We start from the raw sequence: 11,189 nt of genomic DNA on the forward strand, positions 1-11,189 counted from the left end.
CGTACCAGCTAAATAGGAAACAGTTCAGGAGTTGGCACAGGGATGAGACAGACAGAGGGTGAGGTACACTGATAAACAGAAGAATTAAACCAACGGAAAAGACAAATGCTGAGGCGGGCGCGCAGGCAGATAGTAAGGATTACTAACATAAGCAAACTAGAAGGCAAGTCACGAATTAATTTCATACTTTTATTTCATTTGTGTTGAACCAAAAATGGCTTATTTGTAGTAGTTCTCTAGTGTTTTCATCTATTGTTTGTGGGTGACAGAAGAAATCTCCAAGATACAAGAGAAATAGAAATGTGGTTAATTCGGACTATTTCATGAACCTTTCCTCTATCTCATAATATCTGAAACGCTTTTCCGAGTGATTTTTATGATCAAAGTTTCTAGATCCTAATTTTCAAAGCACTCACTTCTTCTGGGAGATTTTGTCTTGAAACGTACTCGTTGCGATGACAACGGAAAAAATTTCCATGAATTAATCCACCGATTATTTATACGATGTCTCTTGTAAATGGAATATTTGAGCTTGTATCCTCTTTGTCTTCCGAGAAAGTTCCTCATCATTGGCGCTTCAGCATCGGTGTTTCTTAGCCCGCGAGGAAGTACAAGGTATTGGGTAACGCAAGTCGGCGAGAGGTCTTCTGAGGTTTTGCATAAATCCAGCTATAGGAGCAACTGAGGAGTACCAGTGAAGAGTTTCCTAGTCGGGCGATTTTCGGAAAATGTCGGCTATTCCTATATGGCGGACTGGCTTTCAGGGGTCTAGTTCAAGCACTAGTAAGGATTTATTGGCACCAGACCCCCAGGAAAACTCTCTCCTACTCGTTCCAATTATTCCTCGCGGCAGAGAAACACGCACCCTGCAGCGCCATCTCAACTTTGGGAAAGAAAGATCCTGAGGATGAGGGTGAGACAAAGTTTTATAACCACAAGAAAGTCACCATATCCCTTCATTTTCTACTGGGGATCTCCTGGGAATTAATATTGTACCAATTATTAATTGTGTTGATAGATATAAAACTATAATTCTTAATAAAGAAACCACAACTTTTAGTTTGCAAGACATGTTTCGACATTCTTATGTCATCTTCAGTTGTAAATGCGATTTTAACGGTTGTACATTTGAATTTATATGAAATTACGTTACAAATTACGTATTGTTTACGTACGATTTGAATATTAAATACGAAAAAACGTGACAAAGCACGTGCTAGATGGGGGAAGAAGGAGAAAAGAAAAATAATGATAATCATAAGAAAAATTATTATGATAACAGAATCAAAAGGAAAGAGACAGCTCTAGATGCTTCAATTGCTGATTAAGGATGGGTTTGTCCCACTTAATATGCAATGCCTCTTTGATCTTAATTTCGTATTTCGAAGCGGCAGAATCTAAAATGGTGAAACATTCTGTACCACAAGAGTCGAGACAGGCCTTTGATGATTGTAGGTGCTTGTAAATGTGTGAAGTTTTTTCAGACAAGAGGTGCTCACGAACCCGTGTACAGATGTGGCGAGTGGTCTCACCAATATAACTGGCATTACAGCCAGCACACGAAAATTTATAAACGACACGCGAACGTAGACCTGGTGGTACTGAATCTTTCACACTGAACAAGTTTCTGAGCTTAAACGTATTGAAGACTAACTTAATATCTAAATCAGGTCTACAATAACGTTTCAGTAGTTGCCTTAACTTGGTTTGAGCGATGTCAGAAAACCGCCCAACATAAGGAAGTTTAAAATAATGCGAAGAAGGTTTTCCATATGTCTTCCATCGAACTGTCAAATACAATGTTCAAAAGGCTGTGAAACGAGTTATCACCACCCACGAGAAGAAACTCAAAAGATTAACGCGAAACGTAGTTCTACCGTTTACTTCAACGGAGACAGTCACCAACCTCTCATCGCAGAATCTCACGTCCGAACAACTGGAAATACTTAAATATGGGCCTTCACATTCTATCTGTCCTAGCACCATCAGCAAAACGGATGTTTTTTCTTGTTTTGAGCTAATTAATCGTACCATGGTCAGAAATATACTCGATAGGAAACTAAAGGGCAAACTTGTCGCAGACCTCTCTCATCTTGCCCACTCGTACGTCTCATCGCACCAACCTTCTGTAGCGGACTTGAAGAAATACAGGGTATTAAAGAATCTAAGGAGGAACAAGGACATTGTAATACTGAAACCTGACAAAGGAAATGGCCTGGTTGTCATGGACAGGAAAGCCTACGAACAGGGTATTTTATCTATTATCAGTGACACTTCCAAGTTTAAGGTTAATGATAACGATCCAACATTACAGAGGGAAGGTAAATTACAACGTTTTTTGAGAACACTTAAAAGTAAGGGCCACTTAGACAAAAATACCTATGAGAGAATCTACCCAGTTGGTTCTCAACCAGCCAGGTTTTATGGGCTACCTAAGATGCACAAGGCTAGACGACCTAATGAAACACCTCCCTTTCGACCAATAGTATCTTCAATAGGTACCTACAATTACAATTTATCTAAATTCCTTTGTAATCTTCTCGAGCCACATGTCCCACACGAATACAACGTCCGCGACACGTTCTCTTTTGTACATGAAATCAACCAATTATCTACCTCAGAGAAATTCATGGTATCTTTCGATGTCGAGAGCTTATTCACTAGTATACCTCTCGATGAGTGCATAGATATTGCGATTAGGTACATTTATCAAGGTAACCCTGGTCTTAAGATAAACGCCGCTGACCTAAGAAGGCTTTTTGCCTTTGCGACAACTGAAACCGGTTTTCTGTTTGAGGGAGTGTTTTACGATCAGATAGATGGAGTTGCCATGGGGTCCCCACTTGCTCCAGTACTTGCAAATCTCTTTATGGGACATCATGAAAAAACCTGGTTAGACAACTATTCATTATCTGAAGTTGTTTTCTACAGACGCTATGTCGATGACACCTTCTGTTTGTTCCATAATGAGAAGGACGCGGTTTTGTTCTTTGATTATTTAAACACCAGACACCCTAGTATTCGCTTCACAATGGAAAAGGAAATTAATGAGAAATTATCGTTCTTAGACATATTGATTGACAACAGTAATCCATCCATAATTACTAGCGTCTACCGCAAGAAGACGTTTACTGGTCTTCTGACGAATTATTTTAGCTTCACTCCTATGATGTACAAATTAGTTTTAATAAGAACTTTGGTTGACAGAGTATATAAGATCAATAATTCCTGGGTTGGTTTCCACAAGGATGTACAAAAACTTATTTTCTTGCTACGGAAAAATTGTTTCCCTTCCAGCGTCATAGACAGGATTATCTCCAGGCATCTGGCCAAGAGCTATAATCCTTCTCCCACGCATAACGCCACATTAAACTCCGGAAAACCTTCTTCGCATTATTTTAAACTTCCTTATGTTGGGCGGTTTTCTGACATCGCTCAAACCAAGTTAAGGCAACTACTGAAACGTTATTGTAGACCTGATTTAGATATTAAGTTAGTCTTCAATACGTTTAAGCTCAGAAACTTGTTCAGTGTGAAAGATTCAGTACCACCAGGTCTACGTTCGCGTGTCGTTTATAAATTTTCGTGTGCTGGCTGTAATGCCAGTTATATTGGTGAGACCACTCGCCACATCTGTACACGGGTTCGTGAGCACCTCTTGTCTGAAAAAACTTCACACATTTACAAGCACCTACAATCATCAAAGGCCTGTCTCGACTCTTGTGGTACAGAATGTTTCACCATTTTAGATTCTGCCGCTTCGAAATACGAAATTAAGATCAAAGAGGCATTGCATATTAAGTGGGACAAACCCATCCTTAATCAGCAATTGAAGCATCTAGAGCTGTCTCTTTCCTTTTGATTCTGTTATCATAATAATTTTTCTTATGATTATCATTATTTTTCTTTTCTCCTTCTTCCCCCATCTAGCACGTGCTTTGTCACGTTTTTTCGTATTTAATATTCAAATCGTACGTAAACAATACGTAATTTGTAACGTAATTTCATATAAATTCAAATGTACAACCGTTAAAATCGCATTTACAACTGAAGATGACATAAGAATGTCGAAACATGTCTTGCAAACTAAAAGTTGTGGTTTCTTTATTACGAATTATTGCCACTCTGCTGTCTTTACGTCCTTTTGGTAATATAAAACTATTCATAAAATCCTGGAGCCTATCTTTAAAATAAATCTAATTTTGCATTCGAGTCAGCCTCGTTCTGTTGAATGTAATTGGCTATGTCATCCACACTCATCTCCTCCACGTTTCGCTTCTCGGCTGTCGACGCTGTTTTAAATAAGTCGTCATCGTCTTCTGTCTCAAAAACTGCTCGTGACTTCGTTTTGAAAATGTCGTCCAGTGTTTCCTCTCCGTGGGATGATGATCTAAAGGGGTTTTAGACAAGAATAAAATTAATAAATGAAGACGTTAGTCACCTTGTATCGAGAGTCGGATTACCTGCGTAAAGCGTTCAGTTGGCGTAAAGGACCGAAATAGTACTCGGCGCGCAAAGAGCGGTTGGGGTAATCTCGTACCCATATCCTTTAACAGTACCTGAAATGCTTACAACTGCTTGGCCGTGGAAGTTCTGGGAACGAGACCACGATTGGGGTCGGGTCGCGACTCGACCCGACCCGACCCGACCTCGGAAACCTCTCGTTTTTTCAAACTCTTTGCTACCTTTTACCTTGGAACAACCTAAGTATGGGACAAAAACCGAAATAAAGTTCTGAGTCTCCATGAAGAATCGAAACCCTGACCTTTGTATTTCACGCACCAACTGTCAACTACTGCACAACTGTACTACACAACTTTGTTCCCAGGGTCTTCACTCTTCCTCTCTCCTCCCTCGAGGGAACCCTACCGTGCGCTGCAGAGAACTCTGGTGAGCGACACAAGGGAGCTTATGTTGAGCTAGTAATTGCCCAGTTCACAATAGAGTTTTCTGTGGCTCAGCGTGAGAGAAATGGAGCGCGGAATCCGAAAGTGCGGTTTAGGTTCCTCGTGGGTGACTCAGATTTTTCCCATGCTCCACAATCACATGACAGCAGAACAAATTTCTTTTATTATTTCATGACTGATCGCTTTCGTTCTGAATAACTATTGGGATTACTTTAGATATAGTTTCACATCACTCAATCGAAAAGCGCTCACAATAACAGAACAGTCATACCTAAAAGAATGTTTCCTTGCTTGATCAAACAAGTCTTTACTTCCAGGTTTTCCCTTTGCAGCGGATGTTTCTTTGGTCTTCTGATCGGCAGCTTCTGCATCTTCTGATCCAAATAATTCGTTCTCCCCGGCAGCTGCCTCGACAAACCTGGGCTTCGGAGTCGGTTTGGGCTTTAGATTAGGTTTAGGCTTAAGACGAGGCTTTGCAACAGGTAGTGATGGTTTGGGTGGCTTCTGAGGTTTAGCTTTGACAATCAAAAGTTTGTCTAAGTCGTCTTCAATCCTGTTTATAAAGAATTGAAAAATGAACAACACAACTTCCCAGATCCAAAAACTGAAGTTAAAGAAAAGTTTAGGTGACAATAAATCCAGAAACATAGAGAGGAGTAGCATACCCTGGGCCGTTTTTAGCAAACTCAGTTTAAAACAATTGAAAAATTCTGCATTTAGCAGCCAGTGACATTAACTTAAATATCACTAAGATAGTGCATCAAGAGCATTAACTACTATGACATGATGACTTTCAAACTCTGGTTTACCAACTCAGAACAGGCCCTTTTCTAAAGATGCAACTTATAGTCAGTACCATACAAACATGTTTGCCACACTTGAAAAATAAAGGAACCACACTGAACAACCAAATTTTACCAAAAAATCAAGACTGACCAATAACAAGCAACCTCCACTACTAGCTACTAACAGCCAATAAAAAATGATGTCAAACAAGCCGATCTGATATACTGAATCAGAGTGACAATATTTGACAAATGTACAATGCCTCACTCCACAAAAGATTACCTCAAATTAACCAAAAGCTGAGTGTGACCACATGGTTTTTGGTTTTGCAAAATGAACTGGTTATGAATGTTTCATGCAGTCATGGGTTTTTCTATGGATATATATTTTTTTTCAGAATAAAGAAATGGATTGAAATACTTAGTTACTTTCTGGTTATGTAAAAACTCTACACAGAACACTATCCTCTAGATTTTCTACAACCAGCCATTTCACAAGGCTAGTTTTGATAAAGATTAGAGGCAAAAAAAACAACAACAACACTGACAAGAATACAAAGAACAGGACAACCAACGTTTGAAACTCACTTTAGAACCATTTCACAAGGCTAGTTTTGATAAAGATTAGAGGCAAAAAAAAAAACAACAACACTGACAAGAATACAAAGAACAGGACAACCAACGTTTGAAACTCACTTTAGAACCATTTCACGAGGCTAGTTTTGATAAAGATTAGAGGCAAAAAAAACAACAACAACACTGACAAGAATACAAAGAACAGGACAACCAACGTTTGAAACTCACTTTAGAACCATTTCACAAGGCTAGTTTTGATAAAGATTAGAGGCAAAAAAAAAAAACAACAACACTGACAAGAATACAAAGAACAGGACAACCAACGTTTGAAACTCACTTTAGAACCATTTCACGAGGCTAGTTTTGATAAAGATTAGAGGCAAAAAAAACAACAACAACACTGACAAGAATACAAAGAACAGGACAACCAACATTTGAAACTCACTTTAGAACCATTTCACAAGGCTAGTTTTGATAAAGATTAGAGGCAAAAAAAAAAAACAACAACACTGACAAGAATACAAAGAACAGGACAACCAACGTTTGAAACTCACTTTAGAACCATTTCACAAGGCTAGTTTTGATAAAGATTAGAGGCAAAAAAAACAACAACAACACTGACAAGAAAACAAAGAACAGGACAACCAACGTTTGAAACTCACTTTAGAACCATTTCACAAGGCTAGTTTTGATAAAGATTATAGGCAAAAAAAAAAAACAACAACACTGACAAGAATACAAAGAACAGGACAACCAACGTTTGAAACTCACTTTAGAACCATTTCACAAGGCTAGTTTTGATAAAGATTAGAGGCAAAAAAAAAAAACAACAACACTGACAAGAATACAAAGAACAGGACAACCAACGTTTGAAACTCACTTTAGAAGCTCAGAATTATCTTCTACATCAACATTGACTGTGTTTCCCTCTTCAGCACCAGCTGGTACAAACAGACTGTTAATATCTTCATCATTAGCATCATCTTTATCATCAGTGCTAAATATAGAGAAGCCTTTCACCCCCAAACTAGAAAGAGGACCAGATGATTTGGCAGCAGCAAATAAGTCCTCTTCTTCCCTATCTTCAGTTTGGTCATCTTTTCCCTCAGCACTGGCAAATAGGTCAACATCATCAGTTATCTCTTCTTGCGTATTTTTCTTTCCCGTAGCAGTGTCTTCATCCTGTGTTAAGTGCAATAAAAATTACAGCTAACCCTTTGACTCCCAGAAGTGATTAACATGCAACTTCTCCTTATTGCATATATATATATATATATATACATTATCCAAAAATCAGGTATTGAGAATACTCAGACTTATATCAAAGTTGTCATCTTGACCTAACACCAAATTCTTGTCAATAATTTACTAGGAAAAGTGTAACAGCTATCGAGGAGAATAACAATCACATCTTGGGAGTTCATGTTTGATTTTATAAAACCTAATGAGCAATGGCTGCACCTTGTGAATCTAAAACATTTTGACCACTGTGATGACAAATATCATTGTTGATAAGAGTACAGACCATGCTAAACCACTGTCAATTTGTTAAATAGCAAGCTGATCTGCCTCTTGTCAGTTAGGATTTTTATAAACACTATGTTTATTCATTCTTTCCCTTATTTACATTGGCTCTGAAAAGCCTCACTGAAGGGGTCAAGTCAATTAACACTTCAACTCCCATGAGTGACCAAGACAGAATTTCTCCTTATAACTTCAATACAATATCAACAAGATAAGTGATGAGAATAAAGAAAAATATCAATTTGGGGATAATTAGTTGATCCAATACTAGATTCTCTGAACTAACATCATAAGAATTGTATGGCTGACAGTAAGGAGAATTACAAATTTGATGTGGGAGTTAAAGGGTTGTGTAAACATACATATAAGGTACCTTATCTGATATGCCATGAGTGTCCTCAAATCTGTTCACCTCTTTATGGCCTCTTTTTGCACCAAGAAACTCAAGAACCAGTGAACTGCAGGCAAGTTTAGGAGTACGGGCTATTTGTTGTAGTACATCCTGCATGTACTGGCGACGGTCGCTGATCACTGCATCATTTATCAAAAATGGTTTCTTTGGGGGTGTATCAAACACAACACTGGGGAACTTCTGTGTCAACTTATTGCACAGCTCTTCAAACACTTCATACTTTTGTGGTATCTATAAATAATTACCAAAAAGTTGTTCAAAATGCATAAAATCACATGCCAATTACCAAGTAGACAAGTGATAGGAATAAATAAAAATATCTATCAGAGAATTTATAGGTGATCCAATACTAAATTCTCTGAACTTACATTATAACAGTTGCAAGGCAGGCAGTAAGGAGAATTATTAAATGAGATCTTAGAATTAAAGAATTAACTTAAGACAAAAGCACTAAATCCATGGTTTGTGACAAAAAATACCCAATCAACTGACTTGACTCAGGACAGTACACTTTATTTCACTTCCATGATCAATACTTCCATGGTTTAGAGTAACATGCCAAGGGTTAAAGGGGGTAAGTTTCTAAAGGAACTGTGATGCTGCATCAGTGAGAGAGTATAGCAGGTAATTTAGTGTAAACAACTGAGTTGAAAACGCAAATTGGCCACCGTAAAGAGCAAAAAGGCTGATGTTTCCAGCATTAGCCCTTCATCAGAGCGATTGACTTTATGCCAAGGGTTAAGGGTTAGGTTAGGGGAAAAAGAACATAACTTACATTTGATGAAAATTTCTTATTAAACCCTTGACCTCTAAGAGTAACTAGCATCTAATTTCTCCTTACAAAATTACCCCTAAGGGTAAGGTCATGAGAATAAAGGAAATGATCACCATATAAGGAAGCTCTTGATGATTCAACAAATTCTCCTTGTCAGCACCTCAGGAAATGTATAGAGAACAGTATGGAGAATATGCATACTGGTATTAGGGTGTAAAAGAGTTATTAAAGTAATTTTTTGCACTTACCATAAACTGCACAATATCAGACTCCTTGTGTTTAGTGGGTGTTTTGAAGTAAAACAACTGTGTGACCACAATTATGTGATAATCAACTGATCGTCCAAATGGTCCTGGGATATGTTCGTACTGAGGCACCAGAATATCAACACCAGTTGCTTTGTTCTTCAGTTCCCTGAGAAATGAGACATGAAAGGCCATTCAAAAGATGACAGGTCCTGACACACTACACTAAACATGCAGAGCCAAGTCTTACTGCTCTAAAACAAGATGCAGAATGAAAAACTTTACCTCGTATGGGAGGGCATCTGTTGTTAAAACTTTGCCACCACAACAAATTTTTTTATAGTGATCAGAGGCAGCTTTCCAGCCAGTTTCAATATTTGCAACTGATCACAGAGACAGTTTCTCACAAAAACAGTAACTGGCCTCAGAGACCTGTTGGAAAGATTTTTCACTCACTGTATCCTTGCATCAAGGACATTCAAACTAATAAAAGGGGGAAGTTTCTAAAGAAACTGTGGTGCTGTGTTGGTGGGAGAGTATAGCAAGGTAATAACATTGGTATTATCAACTAAGTTGATAACATGAATCGGCCACCGTTAAGAGTTTCAAAGCTTATGTCTTGAACACTGTTAGCCCTTCATCAGAGTGCATGACAAAGAGCTAATGCTCAAAAAATCAGCTTTGAAACTCTTACTGGTGGCCAATTAATGTTATCAACTCAGTTGATAATACCAAATTACGTTCAAACCATTTTCTGAATGATCTCAACTAAAGCATACATTGCTATTTGGTGACCATCATTTTGCAGGTGGTCCCAATAGCCCACTGTGGTTTTCAAATGTAATGCATGCCTGTACATAATTTTGTCAACAACCCCACTCTAGGAGGAACAACTCCAGTTCTGCCCTCTACGCCACCCCTATGGCCAACTCTGTCCCAATTAGCGATCACGCCCAGAGCAAATAATCAAGATAAACACAAATTTTTTAAAAAATTAGTCACTAAACAATATCAATACAAACAAGAACAGTGATATTGACTATCACATTACGATTTCCTTTAAGGTTAGCAAAGAAAGGGCTCAACTAGGGTTGGGTTGGCGTCTGTGTCATTCATTTTGAAGACCGCTATCAAGTATCACTAGCGTTTAATCGAAGCAGGGCTTCTTCGGATGGACAGCATAGGAATGGAAAGTCTCGTTGGTCATCTTCAGCGAAATTACACTTAACAGGGAACTTTGAAATGCCCATTAACACTTTTAAAAAATTATGCTAAAAATCTTACCGATTAGTCAATGTTACCGAAGTCATGATGATACGATTTCGCCGATAATTCCCCCTTTCATTTGCAAGCTCCTTCCATGAACACGTACTGTCTAGCCCTCCTGCCCACAGGATGTTGCGTGATTATTGCGTGACATAGAAGTCCCGCCCTAGGCCCTCTCGTTATAAAACCTTTGGCTCTGAGGGTTATTGCGTGATACGGGATTTTCGTGACCAATAGAAATACGAAATTAAAACCCCGTGAACTGGGAATTTTTTTGCTTTTCGCGACACACGAACCTTACAGTCGTATGTCCGATTTTCTAGCGGCTCTCGTCTTGCCAGTTTCAATAGGAGGCTGAAATATCTAAAAATTATTCCCCAAAATTTGTTCAACCTTTGGGGATTATTGTTAAGATAAAAGAATAATTCAACGCATTTACTTGTTGGAATCTCTCTGTTCACTTCTCAGTAACTCAGATCACATCGAGGGCTGCTCTTGTTCTGAAAATGACAAAAAGCTCTCGTCAATAAATATCATTAATATTATGATATTGTCGCTGCTCAGTGTCGATAGCGTCATATCTTTATGGGAAAGGAAGAGACTGCTACATAAATGGGCTAAACCACACCGTTTCTCTCGCGTCAGTCCTATCCTCTCTTCCTGACATCTGGGTTATCAGCAAATCCTGCTCTAGAGATG

The 11,189-nt window shown here is 38.5% G+C and overlaps 2 protein-coding genes across 2 annotated transcripts; one reads left to right on the plus strand and one right to left on the minus strand.

Moving 5' to 3' along the window:
* Window positions 1-175: 175 nt before the first annotated feature.
* On the minus strand, window positions 176-10,644 carry LOC113671060 (uncharacterized). The gene is made up of 7 exons (XM_027187274.2): window positions 10,509-10,644; window positions 9,228-9,393; window positions 8,166-8,435; window positions 7,149-7,450; window positions 5,179-5,460; window positions 4,151-4,390; window positions 176-1,018 (listed from the first exon to the last, which is right to left on the minus strand). Exons 1-6 carry the CDS (start codon window positions 10,532-10,534, stop codon window positions 4,186-4,188), a joined length of 1,251 nt encoding a protein of 416 aa, XP_027043075.2. The 5' UTR covers window positions 10,535-10,644; the 3' UTR covers window positions 176-1,018; window positions 4,151-4,185.
* On the plus strand, window positions 1,781-4,112 carry LOC149053406 (uncharacterized). The gene has a single exon (XM_089189793.1). It carries the CDS (start codon window positions 2,033-2,035, stop codon window positions 3,860-3,862), a length of 1,830 nt encoding a protein of 609 aa, XP_089045919.1. The 5' UTR covers window positions 1,781-2,032; the 3' UTR covers window positions 3,863-4,112.
* Window positions 10,645-11,189: the final 545 nt, after the last annotated feature.

The sequence above is a fragment of the Pocillopora damicornis genome, chromosome 1 (genome assembly GCF_964200805.1).
Source record: "Pocillopora damicornis chromosome 1, jaPocDami1.2, whole genome shotgun sequence".
NCBI classification, from domain to species: Eukaryota; Metazoa; Cnidaria; class Anthozoa; order Scleractinia; family Pocilloporidae; genus Pocillopora; species Pocillopora damicornis.

Excerpts from the sequence above, each read along its gene's own strand:
- LOC149053406 (XM_089189793.1), top strand. The coding sequence starts at position 2,033 with ATGGTCAGAAATATACTCGATAGGAAACTAAAGGGCAAACTTGTCGCA.
- LOC113671060 (XM_027187274.2), bottom strand. The coding sequence starts at position 10,534 with ATGACTTCGGTAACATTGACTAATCG. Across the intron at positions 8,436-9,227 it reads CTGATATTGTGCAGTTTATG|ATACCACAAAAGTATGAAGT; the intron begins GTAAGTGCAAAA and ends AATTATTTATAG. Across the intron at positions 5,461-7,148 it reads GATAATTCTGAGCTTCTAAA|GATTGAAGACGACTTAGACA; the intron begins GTGAGTTTCAAA and ends CTTTATAAACAG.